This window comes from Ovis canadensis, chromosome 10 (assembly GCF_042477335.2).
Source record: "Ovis canadensis isolate MfBH-ARS-UI-01 breed Bighorn chromosome 10, ARS-UI_OviCan_v2, whole genome shotgun sequence".
NCBI lineage: Eukaryota > Metazoa > Chordata > Mammalia > Artiodactyla > Bovidae > Ovis > Ovis canadensis.
This window is the reverse complement of record NC_091254.1, coordinates 97430316-97456934: the sequence shown is the minus strand read 5'-3', so window position 1 is coordinate 97456934 and position 26619 is coordinate 97430316. Positions and strand designations below refer to the sequence as shown.

Genomic DNA, 26619 nt, shown 5'->3' with positions numbered 1-26619 from the left:
TTAGCATGCACACATGTATTATCAAACAAGGCAGAAAAGGTAAGGATCTATCAGGGTTTAAAAGAGAAACAGGAAAGCCATTATTTGGCTCCTACCTAGTGGTGGGTGCAGAAAAGTCAAAGAAAGATGGTCCACGGTAACTTAAGCCGGAAGCTCTGGGAAGGTTTACTTAGAGGCTGAGAAAGTACCAAGAGGGAGTTTATAAAGCTTTGCAGTCCATGGAGGAAGAAAGAGAACTCCAGGGGAAAAGTCTAAGGGGAGTCCCAGATGCAGGAAGGAGGCCAGTGACTGGGAATCACCACTGATCGTGTTTAGGGGCCAGACAGAGAATAAGGGCATGTGGCCATCCTTCCACGAAAAATGACAAGCTACCGAAAAGTTCTAGGACTGGGAGTTTTGAGATTGCATTTCTTCTTCACAAAAATGGCCCTGGTTCCTTGTGAGATCAGACTGAAAAGCGGTGAAGTTTCCCCTAGAAAGGCAGGAGGCTGCTGGGGCCAGGACGATGAGCATTGGCAGGCAGTGGACATGAAGGTCACTCAGGCGCGCCCGACTCTGGGGACCTTCCCCACCCAGGGATCGAACCCAGGTCTCCCTCACTGCAGGTGGATTCTTTACCAGCTGAGCCACCAGGGAAGCTGGACTAAATGATATTTGGGAGAGAAAGCCACTTGAAAGGCATGAACAAAAGAAAGGAAATCAAAACCATTCAACACAGATTTAGAGAACAAACTTATGGTTACCAGCAGGGGGAAGGATGAAGGAAGGAGGGAGTTTGTACACACTGCTAGATTTAAAATGGATAACCAACAAGCACCTGCCCTAGAGCACACGGAACTCTGCTCAATGTCATGTGGCAGCCTGGATGGAAGGGGGCTTTGGAGGAGAATGGATACATGTACATGGATGGCTGAGCCCCTTCACTGTGCACCTGAAACCATCACAACCTTGCTTATCGGCTCTACCACAATATGAAATAAAACCTTTAAAATTATTCAAGCAGTGGTCTACTGATAATGTGACTAAGAAGTTAACAGGAAGAAGAATCAGCAAGATGTTATGGAAAGAGAGACAACGGCATAAAACCCACAAGTGGCAGGCACTAGCAGAGACCAAAGTAATCAGGCCCCCACTTCACGCTGATGACTCAATTCCATTAGTTCTGATAGAAGTATTTAATTTTAAGTGTATTTACAGTGGCAGGCAATTTATCCAAGTGTTAAGATGCTGCCCTGAATGTTCATAGGTTAATCAGCACCTGACAATTTATTGCTTGTAAAGAAATCTCAGATTTCACATTTACATGAAAATTACTTAATCAATTGCTCAGTGGAGGAGGAAAGAAAAAAAAAGGGTGTAATCCAAAAGGGTTAGCAGACACGTGCATAATCAGATTTCTCTGTAGACCTTCTGATTGAATTGCTCTGAGTTGAATTTAATGAAATCAATGAGAGAGAGAAAGAGAGTCTGAGATTACATACTGCCAAAACCGATCCACGTACTGGAAGAAATAACACATATAAACCAGAGTAGGACCAAGCAAATCAATCCTCTGTGCTGCTTGTCATCTAAGTCAGATATCTGTATCTTATTATCAGAGATGTGTGTATAAATTACTTACTCAACAGACAAAGACATTTCTTGATAATTTGGAAAAACAATATCTTTTTTCATGCAAACAGAGGCAAGCCCTCCAGGCTCACTTAGCTTTTACGCTCTGGCTTCCTTTTCCAGATCTGAGTGGCCGAGTTAAAGCAGATGAAACAAGCAGCATTTTTATAACTGACCTGCAGATCCTGCAGGTTCTAAGCAGGATCTTCTCCTCCAGCAAACCCGACAACAGGAAGTTGTCTACCCTCAGGTAGACAACATTAGCCACTCTGAAGTGTGAGTCGCTGCTGAAACTGCCTCATACCCGAATCAGAAGAATTGACCTGAACTCTGAGAAATCCACCTTAAGCTATTGGCACGACCCTAAGTAACAAAGAGCCCTCTCCTTGTAATATTAGCAGCACAGAAGGGTGAATATATACAGCAAGACAAAGCCATGCAAAGGGCAATTTCAAGGGCACTTACGTAAATCTGATTGTTCCCAAAGCGCTTCTGAATTTCATATAGCAGGCTGCTGTCCGTGAGCTCGCTGAGCGTCGCCAGGTCATCATTGGGAGCGGGAGGCATCAGCTTGACCTGAGGAAAAACCAGGTAAGATCAATTCTAGCTGCTTCCCAATCAACTGTCCTCACAGCTGGATGTTCCAGCTTCACTTACATGTCAAAAGTTTACAGACCACGTGACTCTGAAACTATTATTAAAAGGCGATATGGTTCACTTAACAGGAGCAAAAATCTCACCAACTGTAGCAATGTATTCAGGTGAGAATCTGTTTCTGTGCCCACCAGCACACGGACGCGCACACACACACCAACACACACACGCCTCATATGACCCCAGCATCCATCACACCCTGAAGTCTGTGTAATTTACACAGCTCTGAACGGCGCTGAGCCCTCTGTAAGGCCAGCTGTTAAAACGCTCACGTTTGCAGTGCTTCCAAAAGTAAAGGAAAACTCTTTTTAGGAAACTGAAATGGGAAGAAAGCAGTGTACACAGATGTTAGCTTCTGCACACATGGAAGAGGGTGCTGGAATTCCACAACAGACTCTAGCATTTTGGCTTGTAATTTTTATTCTGTCCTACATTACTCTTAAGGCAGTGGTGAGGTTAAGGTAATTCTGCTAGAAAGAAAGAAAGAAAGAAAGAACTGTTTTCCTACTCAATTTAATGTTGAGTGACAGTTGAAAAACTGGAAAACACTTCAAATAAAAAGAGAGATGAATTTGAATTATTTAATTAGATGAAAATCTATCATTTACAAGTCAGGAATGGACAATGTTCAGTTTTATAGACATAGACAAACACCTCTAGCAAGTTATCATACATGTTGGACTTCCAAAGCAACCACGCAGGGGAAAAACCAAGAGCAGGATTTTTTTTTTCCTTTAGAAGTAATGATTTACACTGAGATAATAAAATTCTCTTATAGTCACCGGTCAAAGCAGCTGAATGCAAACTTGAATGCACATTTAGGAAAAAAAAAAAGCATGAACAGCACTGACAGGTTTCACATTTGTCCCACCGAGCCTGAAAGAACCACTGCAGCATCTCCCTGGAATTCTTGAGGCTCCTCATCTACAGTCACAGCTGTTCCATGGTGAGAGAATGCACTAGGTTGACGGTAAAAATGTGAAGCCTTCCCAGCCGGCTTGTCGTGATGAAACATGAAAATACAGTCTTCGGGTAGATCAAGGGAAGAATTCCTTGTATTTATCATGTCACATTCCAGACTGACCGGGAATGAAGCTCTGATAATCAGTCTTAAGCAAGGCTCCCCAAGGGACACATACTTCATAAAGATTCCTAAAGCATTATGACAGCTGACAACCAGTAGAAAGAAAAACAGAAGTATGTCTGTGGATATTTTTATGTTCAGAGTTGAAGGCTCAGCAGTGTACACTACCAATGTCTCCCAAACAATTACAACTACAGTCAAAACAGAGACGGCATAAATATGTAAAAAAAAAAAATTAACATCCTCACTAGGATTGATCACTATGGTTCTCGTGAAGATATGCACGTTTCCATACGCACTGCTGCGCTCCCTTGTGTCTGACTCTTTTTGAGCTCCGTGGACTGCAGTCCGCCAGGCTCCTCTGTCCACGGGGATTCTCCAGGCAATAATACTGGAGCAGGTTGCCATGCCCTCCTCCAGGATACATATGTGTACACACATATATTTTCTCCTCTTTATGCACCCCCAGAGAAGGAAATGGCTACCCACTCCAGTCATTCTGCTCGGGAAATACCATAGACGGGGGAGCCTGGCGGGCTACAGACCATGGGGGTCGCAAAGAGTGAGACATGACTGAGCATGCACGTTTTATACACATGTATATTTCCAAAAGTAGAGATCTCAAGCACAAGACATACATAATTCAGGACAGGAAGTCAGGGAGAAATTAGAGAAGCATTTTGATAAATGTTTAACGATCCAAAGGAACCGACATCTTGGAAACACTCTGAATTCACCCCTCCCCGTTTCCACTTGTCGGTGCAACTGTGAGTGCTGTCAGATTTACTGCCCTGCTCTCTCTTGTTTGATGGTGTTTTCTCTCTATGGGACATAAGTAGGGTATGTCAAGGAACCAGAAATTCAGCGGGCAAAGAGGAGTTCTGACAAACAGAGTAAGTACAAGAAGACCCTGGGGAAAGGTTGTTTAGGAGGAAAGGACCAAGGGTGCATGAATGAAGAGGAAAGAGGAAATTTAAAACAAAAAAACAAAAAACAAAAAACAAAAAAAACAGAAGAGCTGCCTGGGACGGTCCTCCCAGGGAAAGGGGTAACGATCTGACCAAACACCACGCTCCCCAAAGCTGAAGCCCTCAGCCTGCCTGTACAGCGCTGTAACTGTTGTTATCTGCTTCTGGGGGCTTCCCTGAGAGCTCAGCTGCAAAGACTCTTAACTTCAGCTGTTTGCCGTTTTGTGCTTTGTAGAGCTTCCCTGGTGGCTCAGTCGGTAAAGAATCTGCCTGCAATGCAGGACTGGTTTCCATCCCTGGGTCAGGAAGATCCTCTGGAGAAGGGATGGAACCCATTCCAGTATCCTTGCCTGGAGAACTCCATGGACAGAGGAGCCTGGTGGGCTACAGTCTGTGGGGTCACAAAGAGTAGGACACACCTGAGTGACTAACCCTTCACAGTTGCTTTTTATTCCGTTTCGTAGAGCGTGTAGTTTATCAGGTCCTTTGCTTGCTGAAGATTTACACTTTCTGTACCTGGGTGCTGGTACAGAAAGAGAACCACTGCCAGCCTTCAAAATCCCTCTCTGCACAGGGACCCGTGGGACACACACTGTGTCTCCCAAGCACAGAACTGATCCAGGTCAGCAGGGCTGTGACAGATAAGCCTGGAGCTTGCAGCGTTTTCCCCAAAAGCACTGGACAGCGTAGAAGAAACACCTGTGATTCTAGGCGTCTTGAGTTTGTCTGGTCAGCTGAAATACTCGATTCGAAACCTGAGTGTCAGCTGAGAAGTGAAAATGAATTTTGAGAATTAAGATAATATATGTGAAAGTGTTTTTGTAAGCTCTTAAAGTATGATTTTATATTATTATTTTTTAAAAGTAATCTATCCTTACACTGCAAAAAAAAAAGAGAAATTACATGAAGTAAGAGCAGACAAATGAATGGACAGAAGGCTAAGCTACTGGGGCAAAACCTTACAGTCAGTCTACACAAGTAACAATCATAAGAACAGTAACTGCATCTTACAGAGCTTTTATTCATGCTTGGTGACTGTGCTCTCATATTGCAAGCTTAGCCTTTGTCATCTTCAAAACAAGCAAGTAAAGTGAGTACTATGTACCCATTTCACAGATAGGGCTTACTGAGGTTAAGGGGCTCCCAGAGCACAGAGCTCCAAAAGCAGACCCAAACCACAGCAAGTCTGCATGACCGCATTCTCCTCTCTCTTCACTCCCAGGAAAACACACCCTCACCAAACAGAATACAATGACCTGAATTTTAAGCTTGGAGACAAAATTTAAATAAATATACTATGAAAGGAAAGGAGAGAGAGGAAAAGAGGGAGAAGCCAAGCAGGTAGGAAACTTAAAAGAGAACGGAGCTGTGCAGGCAGAGAGAGGAGGGATGGGAGTCAAGAGCAGCACAAAGTGGAAGAGAAGGAAAATTTCACACATTTTTAAGCATCTTAAAAAAAAACTACTCTACATTCTCAGAGATACGATCAAGCTAATATGAATTTTGGTCACTATCAGAATCAAGGCAAAAACATTCAAATCAAGCCTTGAATATTCACTCACGTAGTTTGCTGTTCTCTCCACTAATTTGTGTCCTTCTCTTTGTGATCCCACAGACTGTAGCCCTCCAGGCTCCTCTGTCCACGGGATTTCTCAGGCAAGAATACTGGAGGGCATTGCCATCTCCTCCTCCAGGGGATCTTCCTGAACCAGGGATCGAACCCAGGTCTCCTGCTTGGCAGGCAGCTTCTCTATCACTGAGCCACCTGGACAGTCCCATTTATGTCGTTATCCTTTGATAAGACCTGCTGCTACTGCTGCTAAGTCCCTTCAGTCGTGTCCGACTCTGTGTGACCCCATAGACGGTAGCCCACCAGGCTCCACCGTCCCTGGGATTCTCCAGGCAAGAACACCGGAGTGGGTTGCCATTTCCTTCTCCAATGCATGAAAGTGAAAAGTGAAAGTGAAGTTGCTCAGTCGTGTCTGACTCGACCCCATGGACTGCAGCCTATGACGCTCCTCTGTCCATGGGATTTTCCAGGCAAGAGTACTGGAGTGGGGTGCCATTGCCTTCAGTTTCTAAAAATCTGGAAGGAGAGATGCTGTGGATTTTGTTCAATGTGAATGACACGTATGTTTCTCTTTAAAACGTGAATCAGAACTTTATTGCTCTGAGAAGGCTTTTCTAAAGCCCTCTTGGGAAGTGTGGGTGAAGAATCCAGTTGATGGATAGTTCTGCCGAGAAACCAAGCACCTCGAGATCAAGAATGAATGATGACGATGACGGCGTGATGCTCATAGCGGGAGATACGAGTGAATATCCACCCAGTCCATCCTAGAGGAAATGAGTCCTGAATGTTCATTGGAAGGACTGATGCTGAAGCTGAAACTACAATACTTTGGCCACCTGATGTGATGAATCGACTCATTTGAAAAGACCCTGATGCTGGAAAAGATTGAAGGTGGGAGGAGAAAGGGACGACAGAGGATGAGATGGTTGGATGGCATCACCGACTCAATGGACATGCATTTGGGTAAACTCCGGGAGTTGGTGATGGACAGGGAAGCCTGGTGTGCTGCAGTCCATGGGGTCACAAAGAGTCAGACGTGACTGTGTGACTGAACTGACTGAACTGATTCCACAGATAACATAAGTACCTGAAACCTGAGCACTAATTTCTCCTCTTTTAATACCAGATCAACACAACACGATGACAGTTGCTTTCAATGCCTGTGACACAATTATAAAGAGCTTACAGGGAAAAATCGAAAAGGTATTCGGCAAGGATCACACTTGACATTATGCTGCTAATGTCCTTTCACTATTTTCAGAGTTTATTTTTTAGAGCTGCTTTAGGTTCACAGCAAAACTGACAGGAAGGGACAGAAATCTCTCATATACCCCAGCTCCCTCCTGGATAGCCTTCCCTATTATCAATATCCCTCGCCAGTGTGGCTCTTCTGTTACCATCGCAAACCTACACTGAAAGGTCATCTTCACCCAAGGCCCATGGTTCACGTCAAGGATCAGGATGTGAGGCCGGATCCTTACAGCCGGGCCACTCTTACATCCTTCCATCAAGGGCACTCTTGGTGTTACATGCCCTCTGGATTCGGACATACGTGTAACGTCAGGTATCTATCCTTACAGGGTCATACAGAGAAGCCCCACTGCCCTAAGACTCCCTTCTCCTCCCATGTATTCCCCCTGCCTTGATCCCTGGCGACCTCTAATGTTCTCAGTGTCTCAGTAGTTTGATCTTTTCTTGAATGTCGAATAGTATAATCATACAGTATACAGCCTTTTCAGACCAGTCTCTGTCACTTAAGAATATGTATTTAAGGTTATAGAATGCTCATAGGATCTTTAAAACTGTTAAGAAAAAGCTTTGGCTTATGCTTCGCCTAACACTCAATTTGCCTGTCACTATGGACTGAATGGTTCCTCTCCTCCAAATTCACCTGTTGAGGCTGTAGCCAGCATATGACACTGTTTGGAGAGAGTGATTAACAAGAAAAGGCCCTAAGTCATCTCCAATTCCTTGCGACCCCCTGGATGGAGGACTCCTACAGGCCATGGGACTCCTCTGTCCGTGGGATTTCCCAGGCAAGAATACTGGAGTGGGCTGCCATTTCCTTTTGCAGGGGATCTTCCCAATCCAGGGATTGAAACCATGTCTCCCACACTGCAGGCAAATTCTTTACCACCGAGCCACCAGGAAAGCCCAGTAGGGTCTTTAGGAAGTTATAAAGGTTAAGTGAGGTCAAAAGGGTGGGGACCTGAACCTATAGGATTGGCGTCCTTAAAAGAGACACCAAAAAGGCTGTTTATTCTCTCTCTCTAGCATGTGAGGACACAGGGAGAAAGCAGTTGTCTGCAAGTCAGAAAGATCTTCACCAAAAACGAATCAGCCAGTGCCCTGACGCTGAACTTCCAGTCTCCAGAACCGCAAGAAAAAGGCCTTCTGGTGTTTAAGCCACTCGGTGTGTTGTATTTTATTCTGGAAGCCTAAGCTGATGAATACACCTACTAAAATTTAAAGATATTTCAAAATTACAAAACTTGAATTTGTTATTTTAAAATAACAAAAATGAATGAAACTAAAAGTAGAGGTTCTTGAGAAAACCTCAACAAACTGTCTTTAAAACATTCGAAATTAGATACAGCAGAAAAACAAAACACTTTCAGAGATTACTTTGACATTTATAAAACTACTCTGTCATTTATGAAACATGAAATGTAAAAAAGTCATTTATTTCTGTGGAATTGATGAACAAATACATTAATTTCTATTAAGTTCCTCAAAGTAATCTCCCGTCTTTTTGACAGTGAGACACACACACACACACACACACACACACACACACTACACCAACACAGTTGCATTTAACACGTAACCCAGTGACTGATTTTTTTTCCCTTGTTATGTAAAATATTTGATATTTGTAAGAAACAAAAAACACAGTCTACATAATAATCAAAATGATGACTAATGCTGAAACTGAAAATATTCAGAAATTTAGTGTATTAGCTGAACTTCCATTCCTGGTTAAGTCAAGGTTATAAAATTCAAATCCTTGTGAATGACAAGAGCAATTTTTGTTAATGGTCAGTATAATACCATAACAATATGGGCATGTCACAAAATATTAACATATGCGCTTATTAATTTTTCTTTGAATGGAAATTAGTGGGAGTTTGCTTCTGAAAAGTTGGCTCTAAGGCATAAAGTCATAGCTGCAGCCGAGGCAGACACGCAGGGAAGATGTGATTACCTGCTCAGGCTTGCTGGGGCCGTGCATGGGGGCGTTCTCCGCTGCGCTGTCCTGAGACTGTCGCTTGCACAGACCTTTCGTTGCATCTCTGAACATAATGTCTTTTTCCAACAGGCTGTCTTGCTTGGCGATTGGCAATACCAGGGGACTGCTGTAGGAAAGAATCCATGCTATAATTAGTCTCCTAAAGTTGCCACCCCAATCAAAAACTGCCACGACCAAACAGCTCAGTAACGGAAAGTTGTCTGGTTCACCTAAGAAACACTCTTGACGCTGCAGGTAAAATCAGGGAGAAACGTGAAGCTTTGCTGTCAGCTCCAGATTTCATTCAACTTTACTTCCAAGAGAAACATACACTTATTTCAACTGGAGAAGAAAATGGTTATGAATGCACAGTCTATACGCCTTAACAGATGACCAATGGGCAATTTAAAAGCTAAGGCTGAAACTCGTGACTGAACTAAGCAAAATACGTAAATGTGAAAATGAACTATAAACAAGTGAAAGCAACATTCTACAGTTGATTACATGTTTATTCACATAGGATTAAAAGTATATTATAGAATCACGAGAAAGTTGCTCAGTCGTATTTGACTCTTTCTGACCCGTGAACTACACAGTCTATGGAATTCTTCAGGCCAGAATACTGGAGTGGGTAGCGGTTCCCTCCTCCAGGGGATCTTCTCAACCCAGGGATTGAACCCAGGTTTTTCACATTGCAGGCGGATTCTTTACCATCTGAGTCATCAGGAAAGCTCTAAAGAATCATGGGAAACAGTTAAAATAGTTTTGATGAAATGATAAACCTGAATGACAAAATAAAGGGCTGCATTGTTATAAGCAAGTTCTATTACTTCTTTACCATTCAATACAGGGAAAAAATAAATAAGTAAAACCTACATCATTTTTGTTGTTGTTCTTCCATTGACTTCGTGCCTAAACAGCTCAGTTCGGTTCAGTTCAGTTGAGTCGTTCAGTCATGCCCAACTCTTTGTGAGCCCATGGACTGCAGCACGCCAGGCCTCCCTGTCCATCACCAACTCCTGAAGCTTACTCAGACTCATGTCCATTGAGTCCTTGATGCCATCCAACCATCTCATCCTCTGTCATCTCCATCTCCTCCCGCCTTCAATCCTTGCCAGCATCAGAGTCTTTTCCAATGAGTCAGATCTTCGAATTAGGTGGCCAAAGGATTAGAGTTTCATTTTCAGCATCAGTCCTTCCAATGCATATTCAGGACTAATCACCCTTAGGATGGACTGGTTGGATCTCCTTGCAGTCCAAGGGACTCTCAAGAGTCTTCTTCAACACTACAGTTCAAAAGCATCAATTCTTCGGTGCTCAGCTTTATGCTCCAACTCTCACATCCATACATGACTACTGAAAAAACCATAGCTTTGACTAGAGGGACATTTGTTGGCAAACTAATATCTCTGCTTTTTAATAAGCTGTATACGTTGGTCATAATTTCCTTCCAAGGAGTAAGTGTCTTTCAGTTTCATGGCTGCAATCACCATCTGTAGTGATTTTGTTTCCCCATCTATTTCCCATGAAGTGATGGGACCAGATGCCATGATCTTTGTTTTCTGAATATTAAGCTTTAAGCCAACTTTTTCACTCTCCTCTTTCACTTTCATCAAGAGGCTTTTTAATTCCTCTTCACTTTCTGCCATAAGCGTGGTGTCATCTGCATATCTGAGGTTATTGATATTTCTCCCGGCAATCTTGATTCCAGCTTGTGCTTCATCCAGTACAGCGTTTCTCATGATGTACTCTGCATAGAAGTTAAATAAGCAGGGTGACAATACACAGCCTTGACGTACTCCTTTTCCTATTTGGAACCAGTCTGTTGTTCTATGTCCAGTTCTAACTGTTGCTTCCTGACCTGCATACAGATTTTTCAGGAGGCAGGTTAGGTAGTCTGGTATTCCCATCTCTTTCAGAATGTGATCCACACAGTCAAAATATTTGCATTGTCAATAAAGCAGAAGTAGATGTTTTTCTGGAACTCTCTTGCTTTTTCCATGATCCAGCAGATGTTGGCAATTTGATCTCTGGTTCCTCTGCCTTTTCTAAAACCAGCTTGAATATCAGGAAGTTTACAGTTCACGTATTGCTGAAGCCTGGCTTGGAGAATTTTGAGCATTACTTTACTAGCATGTGAGATGAGTGCAATTGTGCAGTAGTTTGAGCATTCTTTGGCATTGCCTTTCTTTGGGATTGGAATAAAAACTGACCTTTTCCAGTCCTGTGGCCACTGCTGAGTTTTCCAAATTTGCTGGCATATTGAGTGCAGCACTTTCACAGCATCATCTTTCAGGATTTGAAATAACTCCACTGGAATTCCATCACCTCCACTAGCTTTGTTCGTAGTGATGCTTTCTAAGGCTCACTTGACTTCGCATTCCAGGATGTCTGGCTCTAGATGAGTGATCATATCACCATGATTATCTGGATCATGAAGATCTTTTTTGTGCAGTTCTTCTGTGTATTCTTGCCATTTCTTCTTAATATCTTCTGTTTCTGTTAGGTCCATACCATTTCTGTCCTTTATCGAGCCCATCTTTGCATGAAATGTTCCCTTGGTATCTCTAATTTTCTTGAAGAGATATCTAGTCTTTCCCATTCTGTTGTTTTCCTCTATTTCTTTGCATTGATTGCTGAAGAAGGCTTTCTTATCTCTTCTTGCTACTCTTTGGAACTCTGCATTCAGATGCTTATATCTTTCCTTTTCTCCTTTGTTTTTCCCCTCTCTTCTTTTCACAGCTATTTGTAAGGCCTTCTCAGACAGCCATTTCGCTTTTTTGCATTTCTTTTCCATGGGGATGGTCTTGATCCCTGTCTCCTGTACAATGTCACAAACCTCATTCCATAGTTCATCAGGCACTCTTATCTATCAGATCTAGGCCCTTAAATCTATTTCTCACTTCCACTGTATAATCATAAGGGATTTGACTTAGGTCATACCTGAATGGTCTAGCGGTTTCCCCTGCTTTCTTTAATTTAAGTCTGAATTTGGCAATAAGGAGTTCATGATCTGAGACACAGTCAGCTCCTGGTCTCGTTTTTGTTGACTGTATAGAGCTTCTACACCTTTCGCTGCAGAGAATATAATCATTCTGATTCGGTGTTGACCATCTGGTGATGTCCATGTGTAGAGTCTTCTCTTGTGTTGTTGGAAGAGGGTGTTTGCTATGACCGGTGCATTTCCTTGGCAAAACTCTATTAGTCTTTGCCCTGCTTCATTCCACATTCCAAGGCCAAATTTGCCTGTTATGCCCGGTGTTTCTTGACTTCCTACTTTTGCATTCCAGTCCCCTATAATGAAAAGGACATCTTTTTTGGGTGTTAGTTCTAAAAGGTCTTGTAAGTCTTCATAGAACTGTTCAGCTTCAGGTTCTTCAGCGTTACCCGTTGGGGCATAGACTTGGATTACCGTGATATTGAATAGTTTGCCTTGGAGACGAACAGAGATCATTCTGTCGTTTTTGAGATTGCATCCAAGTACTGCATTTCGGACTCTTTTGTTAACCATGATGGCTACCCCATTTCTTCTGAGGGATTCCTGCCCACTGTAGTAGATATAATGGTCATCTGAGTTAAATTCACACATTCCAGTCCATTTTAGTTCACTGATTCCTAGAATGTTGACATTCACTCTTGCCATCTCTTGTTTGACCACTTCCAGTTTGCCTTGATTTATGGACCTGACATTCCAGGTTCCTATGCAATACTGCTCTTTACAGCATCAGATCTTGCTTCTATCACTAGTCACATCCACAGCTGGGTATTGTTTTTGCGTTGGCTCCATCCCTTCATTCTTTCTGGAGTTATTTCTCCACTGATCTCCAGTAGCATATTGGGCACCTACTGACCTGGGGAGTTCCTCTTTCAGTATCCTATCATTTTGCCTTTTCATACTGTTCATGGGGTTCTCAAGGCAAGAATACTGAAGTGGTTTGCCATTCCCTTGTCCAGTGGACCACATTCTGTCAGACCTCTCCACCATGACCCGCCCGTCTTGGGTTGCCCCACGGGCATGGCTTAGTTTCATTGGGTTAGACAAGGCTGTGGTCCTAGTGTGATTAGATTGACTAGTTTTCTGTGAGTATGGTTTCAGTGTGTCTGCCCTCTGATGCCCTCTTGCAACACCTACCATCTTACTCGGGTTTCTCTTACCTTGGGGGTGGAGTATCTCTTCATGGCTGCTCCAGCAAAGCACAGCTGCTGCTCCTTACCTTGGATGAGGGGTATCTCCTCACTGCCGCCCTTCTTGACCTTCAACGTGGGTAAGATGGCTCCTCTAGGCCCTCTATCTTTCCTTTTCTCCTTTGCTTTTTGCTTCACTTCTTTTTACAGCTATTTGTAAGGCCTCCTCAGACAGCTATTTTGCCTTTTTGCATTTCTTGTTCTTGGGAATGGCCTTGCTCCCTGTCTCTTGTACAGTATCACAAACCTCCGTCTATAGTTCTTCAGGCACTCTATCAGATTTAGTCCCTTAAATCTATTTCTCATTTCCACTGTATAATCATAAGGGATTTGATTTAGGTCATACCTGAATAGTCTAGTGGTTTTCCCTACTTTCTTCAATTTAAGTCAGAATTTGGCAATAAGGAGTCATGATCTGAGCCACAATCAGCTCCCGGTCTTGTTTTTGCTGACTGTATAGAGCTTCTCCATCTCTGGCTGCAAAGAATATAATCAATCTGATTTCTGTGTTGGCCATCTGGTGACATCCATGTGTAGAGTCTTCTCTTGTGTTGTTGGAAGAGGGTGTTTGCTATGACCAGTGCGTTCTTTTGGCAAAACTCTATTAGCCTTTGCACTGCTTTATTCTATACTCCAAGGCCAAATTTGCCTGTTACCCCAGGTGTTTTTTGACTTTCTGCTTTTCCATTCCAGTTCTCTATAATGAAAAGGACATCTTTTTTGGGTGTTAGTTTTAGAAGGTCTTGTAGTTCATAGAACCATTCAATTTCAGCTTCTTCAGCATTACTGGTTGGAACATAGACTTGGATTACCATGACATTGAATGGTTTCCTTGGAAACGAACAGAGATCATTCTGTTGTTTTTGAGATAACACCCAAGTACTGCATTTCAGACTCTTTCGTTGACCATCATGGCTACTCCGTTTCCTCTAAGGGATTCCTGCCCACAGTAGTAGATATAATGGTCATCTGAGTTAAATTCACACATTCCATTCCATCTTAGTTCACTGATTCCTAGAATGTTGATGCTCACTCTTGTCATCTCCTGTTTGACCACTTCCAATTTGCCTTGATTCATGGACCTAACATTCCAGGTTCCTATGCAATATTGCTCTTTACAACACTGGACCTTGCTTCTATCACCAGTCACATCCAGAACAAGGTGTTGTTTTCACTTTGGCTCCGTTTCTTCATTCTTTCTGGAGTTGTTTCTCCACTGATCTACAGTAGCATATTGGGCACCTACTGACCTGGGGAGTTCATTTTTCAGTGTCCTTTTTGCCTTTTCATACTGTTCATGGGGTTCTCAAGGCAAGAATACTGAAGTGGTTTGCCATTCCCTTCTCCAGTGGACCACCATGACCTGCCTGTCTTGGGTTGCCCCGTGGGCATGGCTTAGTTTCATTGAGTTAGACAAGGCTGTGGTCCAAGTGTGATTAGATTCATTAGTTTTCTGTGATTGTGGTTTTCAGACTGTCTGCCCTCTGATGGAGAAAGATCAGAAGCTTATGGAAGCTTCCTCATGGGACAGCCTGACTGAGGGGGAAAGTGAAAGAAAGTGAAAGTGAAGTTGCTCAGTCTTGTCCGACTCTTTGCAACCCCATGGACTGTAGCCTATGAGGCTCCTCCCTCCATGGGATTCTCCAGGCAAGAATACTGGAGTGGGTTGCCATTTCCTTCTCCAGGGGATCTTCCCCACCCAGGGATCAAACCTGGGTCTCTCACATTCCAGGCAGATGCTTTAACCTCTGAGCCACCAGGGAAACTGGGTCTTATTCAGACAGGCTGGGCCATGCTCAGTAAATCTTTAATCCAATTTTCTGTTGATGGTTGAAGCTGTGATCCCTCCCTGCTATTTACCTGGGGCCAAACTAAGAGAGCTAAGTTCATAAAATATAAACACAATCTGAATGCTTAATTTGTAACATTTTAGTATAGTAAAATTTAAAAATGTACGTCCCTAATTGTGACTATAAAGCAGAAATACATACATATTTAATCAAACGCAACATATATAATCATAATTATTTAATGAATTTTACAGTAGTAGTTGTGATTCTAATTAAAGCATAATGCAATTTGTTGGTTTTAGAAAGTTTTAGTTTTAAGGTGAATTTACAAATAGTAAAATTCACTCTGTAGATAAGCATTCAATGAGTCTTGTCTACATATATATATATATTTATATATAGTTGGTTAGATATATAGACACGCACACACACTCATATAACCTATGTAACCAGCAACACTTGGAATTTTCGTCACTCCCAAATGGCTCTTTGCACAAGGCTTTAAAGTCATTAATCTCCACAAACCCGTCCCTTGTGGTGGTGGTGTTTTTCAGTTGCAAAGCTGAGTCCGACTCTTTGCAATCCCATGAACTGCAGCATGACAGGCTCTTCTGACCTCCACTATCTCTCGGGTTTGCTCAAATTCATGTCCATTGAATTAGCGATGCTATCTAACCATCTAATCCTCTGCCGCTCCCTTTCCCTCTTGCCCTCAATCTTTCCCAGCATCAGGGACTTTTGCAATGATGCTCTTCGCATCAGGTGGCCAAAGTATTGGAGCTTCAGCATCAGTCCTTCCAGTGAATATTCAGGGTAGATTTCCTTTAGGATTGACTGGTTTGATCCTTGTAACCATGGGTAATTGTTTCGCTTTTTCTAAAATGACATATGGGAGGAATTCCAGAGCATGCAGCATTTTGTGCCTTGCTTTGTTTACTTAACATGTTTTTGAGATTCACTCAAGGCGCTGCACGTACCAAGTTTTTCCCGTTTTATCCCTGAGCAGTGACCTCCTGTAGGACGCACTGCGCTTTGCCTGACCCTCACCAAAGCTTTGGGATTGTCCGGTTTTGTCAATTATGAATGGAGCTTCTATACACATTCATGTGCAGGTGTTTGTCCTAATGTAAGACAAATGCTTTCATCCATTTATCTACCAAAATACTTCCTTCCTTATCTTCCTTTATACTTGCTGTCTCCCTTTTCTGCATTGCCAAGAAATTTTAAAAAACACACACAATAAAAACTAAAGAGAGTTTTACTGAACCTTTTGACTACGAAGCAATTAATAAAGCAATAGTTAGATTAGTCAAGGTAGAAACTAGAATGATAGTTTATAAAAATGTAAAACCAACTCTAAAGGATTTCTAAAAGGAAGAAGGACAGAAATGGTATGGACCTAACAGAAGCAGATATTAAGAAGAAGATATTAAGCAGAAGCAGAAGATATTAAGAAGAGGTGGCAAGAATAAACAGAAGAACTATACAAAAAAGATCTTCATGACCCAGATAATCACAATGGTGTGATCACACACCTAGAGCCAGACAGCCTGGAATGTGAAGTCAAGTGGGCCTTGGGAAGCATCACTACAAACAAAGCTAGTGGAGAGGATGGAATTCAAGTTGAGCTCTTTCAAATTCTAAAAGATGATGCTGTGAAAGTGCTGCACTCAATATGCCAGCAAATTTGGAAAACTCAGCAGTGGCCACAGGACTGGAAAAGGTCAGTTTTCATTCCAATCTCAAAGAAAGGCAATGCCAAAGAATGCTCAAACTACCACACAATTGCACTGATCTCACACGCTAGCAAAGTAATGCTCAAAATTCTCCAAGCCAGGCTTCAACAGTATGTGAACCATGAACTTCCAGATGTTCAAGCTGGTTTTAGAAAAGGCAGAGGAACCAGAGATCAAATTGCCAACATCTGCTGGATCATGGAAAAATCAAGAGAGTTCCAGAAAAACATCTACTTCTGCTTTATTGACTATGCTAAAGCCTTTGACTGTGTGGATCACAACAAACTGTGGAAAATTCTGAAAGAGGAGGGAATACCAGACCACCTGATCTGCCTCTTGAGAAGTCTGTATGCAGGTCAGGAAGCAACAGTTATAAATGTACATGGAACAACAGACTGTTCCAAATAGAAGAAGGAGTACGTCAAGGCTGTAAATTGTCACCCTGCTTATTTAACTTCTATGCAGAGTACATCATGAGAAATGCTGGGCTGGAGGAAGCACAAGCTGGAATCAAGATTGCTGGGAGAAGTATCAATAGCCTCAGATGTGCAGATGACACCACCCTTATGGCAGAAAGTGAAGAAGAACTAAAGAGCCTCTTGATGAAAGTGAAAGAGGAGAGTGCAAAAGTTAGCTTAAAGCTCAACATTCAGAAAACTAAGATCATGTCATCTGGTCCCATCACTTCATGGCAAATAGATGGGGAAACAATGGAAACATTGAGAGATTTTATTTTCGGGGGCTCCAAAATCACTGCAGACGGTGACTGCAGCCATGAAATGAAAAGATGCTTGTTCCTTCAAAGAAAAGTTATGACCAAAGCAGACATCATATTAAAAAACAGAGACATTAGTTTGCCAGCAAAGGTCCGTCTAGTCAAAGCTATTGTTTTTCCAGTATTCATGTATGGATGTGAGAGTTGGACTATAAAGAAAGCTGAGCGCTGAAGAACTGATGCTTTTGAACTGTGGTATTGGAGAAAACTCTTAACAGTCCCTTGGACTGCAAGGAGATCCAACCAGTCCATCCTAAAGGAAATCAGTCCTGAATATTCATTGGAAGGACTGATGCTGAAGCTGAAACTCCAATCTTTTGGCCACCTGATGGGAAGAGTTGACTCATTTGAAAAGACCCTGATGCTGGGAGGGGTTCAAGGCAGGAGGAGAAGGGGGCAACAGAGGGTAAGATGGTTGGATGGCATCACAGACTCACTGGACCTGAATCTTAGTGAACTCTGGGAGTTGGTGGTGGACAGCAAGGCTTGGTTTGCAGCAGTCCATGGGGTCGCAGACAGTCAGACACGAGTGAGCGACTGAAGTGGCTGAAACGGAAGATGGGGCTTCTGCCATGGCTCAGTGGTAAAGAATCTGCCTGCAATGCAGGAGACGCAGGAGAGAATACATGGGTTTGATTCCTGAGTTGGAAAGAGCCCCCAGAGGAGGGCATGGCAATTCATTCCAGTATTGTTGCCTAGAGAATCTCATGGACAGAGAAGCCTGACAGGCTATAGTCCACAGTGTCACAAAAAGTTAGGCATGACTGAAGCTACTGAGCATGCACACACGCAAAAGGAAGAACTGGTGAGTTCACTAAAACAGCTGAAATCCTTCTTTCACATCCCAAATCTAATCGCAGTGTTAATAGAAGGCTCTCTGAAAGGTACACTTGGAAAGAAGTCTGGTCCAGGAATAGTATAGTGACCTCATTCTACGTCAGTCCTGACCTCAGCTTGGTTTCTACCTGACCTTCTAAGATCTTTAGCATCCCTGGGCCTCAGTTCCACCTTTGCCAAATGTAGGAACTGGAATATCTAAATGTATTTCAAGTCCAAATATTCAATGATGTTAACACACTCACCTGCATTTAAAAATATCATTTATACTCTCAATAAGATCACAGGTTATAAACCCTATGACTTACTACCAACAATAATTATAAGCAGCTAGTTACAAACACCCTCATTCATGTAAGAATAATGCCTTGGAATGATTTGGTTGGGTTGATAGACAGCATATTAATTAGTCAGGCAGATATTTTCTGTAAGAAAGTCAAAAACATGTACTTAGGTTCATGGCATCTGTTAATGTTTTGACATCTATGGAACAATTTTTCTTTAGGTTTCTATTCTATTTTTTAAATAGAACACATTTTATCCATAATGACTGTGGTTAACAATAGCATCCTTATGTTAATGTCTATATATTTAGCTTTTCACTGATTACCCATTTGTAGAATATAAACACATATTAAAATTCTATTCTTTTAGAAAAAGACAGACTCTTAAAATAATCATTGGTATTTTAATGCTCATGAAACCTTTATAAATTATGGCAAAATATTTGATATAAGATCAATTTAAAAAATAAGTTGCAATTATATAGAAAGAATAATTCAACTTCATAAACAAGAAACATATGAAGAAATCCCCAGTGAATAGCAGTTTGCATCAAAAAGATGGACTCATGCTGAAGAAGGCAGTAACATTCCTCTCATTCCAACGGAGCTTCTCCCTGCTCTGGACTCCTGACCCTTCACTTCTTAGAGAACTTACTTTAAAGATCTTAAGATTATGATTTTTTTTTCTCTGCCTGCCTTTGAGATGTAAACCCCTCCTAGGCTTACAAGGGCTTCCCAGGTGGCCAATGCAGGGGATGCTAAAGACACGGCTCAGTCCCTGGGAAGAATGGCTTCCCCAGTAAAGATCCCCTGGAGGAGGGCATGGCAGCCCACTCCAGTATTCTTGCCTGGAGAATCCCACGGACAGAGGCGCCTGGCAGTCTATGGTCCATAGAGTCACAAAGGGTCAGACACGATTGAAGCGACTTAGCACCCACACATGCCCAGGCTCACAGCCCAGGGGGTCTGCCTGCAGGGACTGACAGCCACCCTTCTGAGATGCAATCGTCGTGACAGATGGCCCCCGGTCTCCCTGTCACTGCCAGAGGGCAGGAGCCTGCCTTCCATAAACACCAGCGAGCAAACTCATGCCTCATCACTGCGACCAGCTCTGGTTAACTTCCAGCACTCTTCCTCTAAGCCCAGCACTAACAAGCTTTCTGGCTTTACTCTCAATCTCTCTTCCCTACTGCCACGAGCATGTGTGTGCTCAGCCACTCAGTCGTGTGCCACTCCTTGTGACCCCCTAGACCGCAGCTCGCCAGGCTCCTCTATCCATGGGATTTCCCGGGAAAGAACAACGGAATGGGTTTGCCATTTCCTCGTCCAGCGGATCTGCCATCCTCTTGAATTAAGTATTTACCGACTTTGCTGGTGCGCTTTTCTTTGATGCTAACGAGAGATTGCTGTCAGACTTCTACACATTATTCTACACGCTCCATTTTTGCTTCAGTGAAAAAGTATTCTGATTAAAAAAAAAAATTATGGCTAGACATTAATCAGTGAGAAAGAAGAAAGAGGATTAAATAGTTTACTTTCTAAATGAAGGCTTTTGGTAAGGCAGCCTCCATAAACATAAAGAAAATGAAAGAGCTACCATCCAAGGGTACTTTCGATTAATGCAGGAGAGGTGAATTTAAGTCGACTGTGGAAGAAATTAGATGGGACTACACCAGCACATAGCCAATTTCTGAACTCGAGTGGATTCACTCAAGACTTACTTATTTTTATAAACATAAAAAGCATCTCATGCAGAGCAAATGTGCCTGTAGGAACTGGGATTCTATTTCTGAAAATGAAACAGGAACATCATAAAACAAACGAAGGCCGCAATTACCGCCCATTATAACTCAGGCGGTTTTAGAAAACCAAAGAGAATAAATAAAATGGACTCTATTGAGATACGTTTGGCCCGTAAGGGAAGAAAACCCAATAGAAACAAATGTGGAGAAATGGCATGCGTGATTCAGTTATCCTGATGGTTAAAGTAATGGACCAAGTAGATGGTTCCCAATTTTAATCTTAGGAACATAGCTACATAAATTATGTATTATAGGGAATTGGAGTTCTTCTGCATCAATGAAATAGAATAATGAACCAAAGATTAATGTGGAATGAAACATTTCTTGGAAAGTTTTACAACTAACTGCTATTGTTGATGCCCTCCTCTCCCCCACAAGAAAACAACAACAAAAAATTGACTTTAGGTTTTGTAAGAAAAACCTACACTTAAAAAACCTTTGGTAAAATATCACTTGTCTCTAAAACAAAAATAAAAGTTTCAATGTGTCACTTGTGTTTGGATTTGAAATAATACTGTTTTTAAGACATTCATCTGTGAGTTGTCTCATTCATCTTAGAGGAGTTGGAAATGGCACCCCACTCCCGTGTTCTTGCCTGGAGAATCCCAGGGATGGCAGAGCCCGGTGGGCTGCCGTCTATGGGGTCGCACAGAGTCAGACATGATTGAAGCGACTTAGCAGCAACAGTTATCAGCAAAGAAACTTTTAAAAAGTCTCTTAAATTAAAGTAAGTTGAATCCAGAAGGTCTGTGCATTACAAAGGGAGTTTTGAATATCTCAAGAGTTACACAGTCGCTTAGTCATCGAGAACAAGCCCACAAGACACGGGCCACCACATCATCCTGTGTTGTACTGCAGTGTGTTTCTGACACGGATGGACCACCTAGAGTCAGCATGAACCCCCAAGGTAAGGGCACCATCCTCAGCAAGTCAGTCCCACTTTGGACGTCAGCCACAAATCCGGGCATTCCCAGGCCACCTGCACTTTGGAGTCAACTAGCTACAAATTCAGGTGTTCCCTCAATCTTTCTCAGGTTAGACGATTCCCTGGAATGACTCAAGAAAGCTTTATACTTAGCACTGCATGGCTACAAAGTTCATTTGGGTTTTTCCATAAGATCCCAAACCAACTTTTTGGCCAACTCAATATTACAGCTTCATCACGAAGTATACAGTTCAGGACAAACAGACACACACAATAAGGTCTTGGAGGGCCCTGAACTCAAGTCCTGTGCCCTCTTTCCACGGAGCAAGGGCGCATTATCCTCCTAGTATATTGGTATGTTTACCAACCAGGAACAGAGGTTAGGCTGGCTGAAAGCCCCCATCTTTATACTTAAATCACATCATTGGATTTTAGATGCTCAGACTGAACTGAGTCAAAGGGTTGGGTGGATAAGACGGTGGACAGATGGAAAACAGTGGCCCCGTTTTGTTCTAATCGCACGGGCATCTCTGTTCGGAAAGCGATTTCACAGAAGATGGCATGGACTGTGAGCTATAATTTTGTTGAGGCTGCCATCACCCTAATACCAAAACCAGACAAAGAAAACTACAGGCCAGTATCATTGATGAACATAGATGCAAAGATCCTATTTCCTTTTGTATTGCAAAGTTGACTTGTTCATTTTACCTTTCCCCTGAAGCAAAAGGTAGTTTGCTTTCTTTGTCTGGTCTGGTATTAGGGTGATGGCAGCCTCAACAAAATTCTAGCAAACAGCATCCAACAACATACTAAAAAATCATACATCATAACCAAGTGGGCTTTATCCCAGGGAAGCAAGGATTCTTCAATATTTGCAAATCAATCAATGTGATACACCACATTAATAAGTTGAGAAATTTCCATTTGAGATATAATTATCTCAATAGATGCAGAGAAAGCCTTTGCAAAATTAAACACCCATTTACGATAAAAACTCTCCAGAAAGCAGGCAAAGAAGGAACATACATCAACATAATAAAAGCCATCTACAATAAATCCACAGCATACATGATCCTCAGTGGCGAAAAATTGAAAACATTTCCTCTAGAGTCAGGAACAAGACAAGGGTGCCCACTCTCACCACTACTATTCAACATAGTTTTGGAAATTTTAGCTACAGCAGTCAGAGAAAAAAAAAGAAATGAAAGGAATTCAGACTGGAAAAGAAGTAAAACTCACATTGCTTGCAGATGACATGATCCTCTACATGCTGCTGTTGCTAAGTTGCTTCAGTCGTGTCCGACTCTGTGAGACCCCAATAGACGGCAGCCCACTAGGCTCCTCTATCCCTGGGATTCTTCAGGCAAGAGTACTGGAGTGGGTTGCCATTGCCTTCTCCAATCCTCTACATAGAAAACCCTAAAGACACCACCAGAAAATTACTAGAGCCAATCAATGAATAAAGTTGCAGGATACAAAATTAATACACAGAAATCCCTTGCATTCCTGTACACTAACAATCAGAAAACAGAAAGAGAAATTAAAGAAACAAAAAGAATAAAATACGTAGGAATAAATTTACCTAAACAAACAAAAGACCTATATATAGAAAGCTATAAAACACTGATGAAAGAAATCAAGTGAGCGAGTGAAGTCATTCAGTCGTGTCTGACTCTTTGTGACCCCATGGACTGTAGCCCACCAAGCTCCTCTGTCCATGGGATTCTCCAGGCAACAATACTGGAGTGGGTTGCCATTTCCTTCTCCAGGGTATCTTCCCAACCCAGGGATCGAACCCAGGTCTCCTGCACTGCAGGCAGACACTTTATCCTCTGAGCCACCAGGAAAGCCAAAAGAAATCAAAGATGACACAAACAGACAGATAAGTATACTGTGTTCATGAATCAGAAGAATCAGTATAGTGAAAATGAATATCCTATCCAAAGTAATCTATAGATTCAATGCAATCCCTATCAAGCTACCAAAGGTATTTTTCACAGAATTAGAACAAATAATTCCACAGTTTGTAAGGAAACACAAAAAACCTCAAATAGCCAAAGCAATCTTGAGAAAGAAGAATGGAACTGGAGGAGTCAACCTTCCTGACTCTAGACTATACTGCAAAGCCACAGTCATCAAGACAGTATGGTACTGGCACAAAGACAGCAATATAGTTCAATGGAACAAAACAGAAAGCCCAGAGATGAATCCACGCACCTATGGACACCTTATCTTTGAGAGGCAAAAATATACAACCGAGAAAAGACAATCTAACAAGTGATGCTGGGAAAACTGGTGAACCACCTGTAGAAGAATTAAATTAGAATCCTTTCTAACACCATTTATAAAAATAAACTCAAAATGGATTAAAGATATAAATATAAGACTAGAAACTATAAAATTCTGAGGAAAACGTAGGCAGAACACTCACTCGCTTGCTCAGAAATCACAGCAGGATCCTCTATGACCCACCCCCCCCACCCAGAGTAATGGAAATAAAAGCAAAAATAAACAAATGGGACCTAATTAAACTTAAAAGCTTTTGCATAACGAAGGAAACTATAAGCAAGGTGAAAAGACAACCTTCAGAATGAGAGAAAATAATGGTAAATGAAACAACTGACAAAGAATTAATCTCAAAAATATACAAGCAACTCATGCAGCTCAATACCAGAAAAATAAATGACCCAATCAAAAAATAGGCCAAAGAACTAAACAGACATTTCTCCAAAGAAGACATACAGATGGCTAACAAACATACGAAAAGATGCTCAACATCACTCATTATCAGAGAAATGCAAATCAAAATCACAGTAAGGTACCATTTCACACCAGCCAGAAAGGCTGCTATCAAAAAAATCTACAAACAATAAATGCTGGAGAGGGTGTGGAGAAAAGGGAACCCGCTCACACTGTTGGTGGGAATGCAAACTAGTGCAGCCACTATGGAGAACACTGTGGAGATTCCTTAAAAACCTGAAAATAGAACTGCCTTATGACCCAGCAATCTCACTGCTGGGCATACACACTGAAGAAACCAGAATTGAACGAGACACATGTAGCCCAATGTTCATCACAGCACTGTGTATAATAGCCAGGACATGGAGGCAACCTAGATGTCCATTGGCAGATGAATGGATAAGAAAGCTGTGGTACATATACACAAAGGAATATTACTCAGCTATTAAAAAGAACACATTTGAGTCAGTTCTAATGAGGTGGATGAAACTGGAGCGTATTATACGGAGTGAGGTAAGCCAGAAAGAAAACCACCAATACAGTGTGCTGCTGCTAAGTCCCTTCAGTTGTGTCCGACTCTGTGTGGCCGCATAGACAGTGCTGCTATGAACATTGGGCTACACGTGTCTCCTTCAATTCTGGTTTCTTCGGTGTGTATGCCCACCAGGCTCCATTGTCCCTGGAATCCTCTAGGCAAGAACACTGGAGTGGGTTGCCATTTCCTTCTCCAATGCATGAAAGTGAAAAGTGAAAGTGAAGTCACTCAGCAGTGTCGGACTCTTCGTGACTCCATGGACTGCAGCCCACCAGGCTCCTCTGTCCATGGGATTTTCTAGGCAAGAGTGCTGGAGTAGGTTGCCATTTCCTTCTCCAATGCATGAAAGTGAAAAGTGAAAGTGAAGTCACTCAGCAGTGTCGGACTCTTCGTGACCCCATGGACTGCAGCCCACCAGGCTCCTCTGTCCATGGGATTTTCTAGGCAAGAGTGCTGGAGTGGGGTGCCATTGCCTTGTGCACAGTATATTAATGCATATTTATGAACTTTAGAAAGATGGTAATGACAAACCTATGTGCAAGACAGCAGAAGAAACACAGATATAAAGAATAGACTTTTGGACTCTGGGAGACGGTGAGGGCAGGATGATTTGAGAGAAGAGCACTGAAACATGTATATTATCATACGTGAAGCAGTCGACCAGTCCAAGTTTGACGCATGAAACAGGGCCCTCAAAGCCAGTGCGCTGGGACAACCCAGAGGGATGGGATGGGGAGGGAAGTGGGAGGGGTCTTTGGAGTGGGGGACACATGTACACCCGTGGCTGATTCATGTCAATGCATGGCAAAAACCACCACAATATTGTAAAGTAACTAGCTTCCAATTAAAATAAATTATTTTTTAAAAAAGGAAATAGGAAGCTGGGGTTTTAAATGATGAAGAAAGACGGGCAACTATAATTCAGATGAGGTTTTATTTATTAAATCTTTATAATGAGGACTAGAGATAAAAAGTGGGAGAAGAAAAAATTATAGAAGAAAAACTGTAGATTATATGGAGGAGAGAAGATGTTTTACGTTCTTTACAACTCTATGCTTCTCCTATCAATGAATATGCCCTGATCTGTCCTGGGAAAAATAAGGAAAGGGGAAAAATAGGAGGGAAGTTTGCAGAAGATCTCAGCAACGGTGAGGAGAAAAGACAGACAGAGATCCAAACCCTCCCCAAATGCTGGGTGTTGTAACCACTGACTCCCACCCTACTGGTTAGGAGAGAAATGCTGCTTTGTAAATGATGCCTAAGAGATTTTTAAAGAAACACATTTCTGTTTCCTGTCAATCATGTCAGTTGTCTGACTGACTTCATACACGGCCTCTACTTGAAAATGTCCCAACGTAGCTCAGTATATTGTTGCCCAAATCAATCACTACTGTGAAACTGTGATAAAAATCAACAGCCAGTCTTAATTTTTCTCTAAAAAATACACACATTTACCAGCTTTAAAGAAAGTGTTCTCATTCATAGTATCTGTGGCTTCTTTATAGCTGAGGTTGTTTCTGTTCAGCTGCTCAGTAGTGTCTGACTCTTTGGGACCCCATGGACTGCAGCCCGCCAGGCTTCCCTGTCCCTCACTATCTCCCAAAGTTTGCCCAAGGGGCTTCTTTATAGAGGAGACTTCAGATGACCACGTTTTTCCTTCCCACCCTTAAACAAGGTCTGAAAGTCAATTATAGAAATTAAGAATTTCTGCCTTAAAACATAACTGTACCTAGTTATTTTCATCCTGTCTGTTTATTCCAGTTCATATTTATTTCTAACACTACAAAGGTACAATCATGAATGATAAAAGAAATTTTACAAAATCGCTTAGTTGTTAAACTAGACAAGTCTACCTGTCACTTGAGTTGCTCTTCAATATAATTTTCGATTTTATC

The 26619-nt window shown here is 42.2% G+C and overlaps 1 protein-coding gene across 4 annotated transcripts in view; it reads right to left on the bottom strand.

Annotated features, from left to right (window-relative positions):
* The window catches only part of MYO16 (myosin XVI), a 526459-nt gene that overhangs the window by 263301 nt on the left and 236539 nt on the right, over positions 1–26619 (bottom strand). For 3 of the 4 annotated variants that reach the window (XM_069602005.1, XM_069602006.1, XM_069602008.1), the window contains 2 exons: positions 9093–9243; positions 2077–2187 (listed from right to left, as the gene is read on the bottom strand). In XM_069602005.1, coding sequence (XP_069458106.1) covers positions 2077–2187; positions 9093–9243 — 262 coding nt within the window. The remainder of the gene's footprint in view (positions 1–2076; positions 2188–9092; positions 9244–26619) is intronic. The other variant, XM_069602007.1, reaches the window with a different exon arrangement.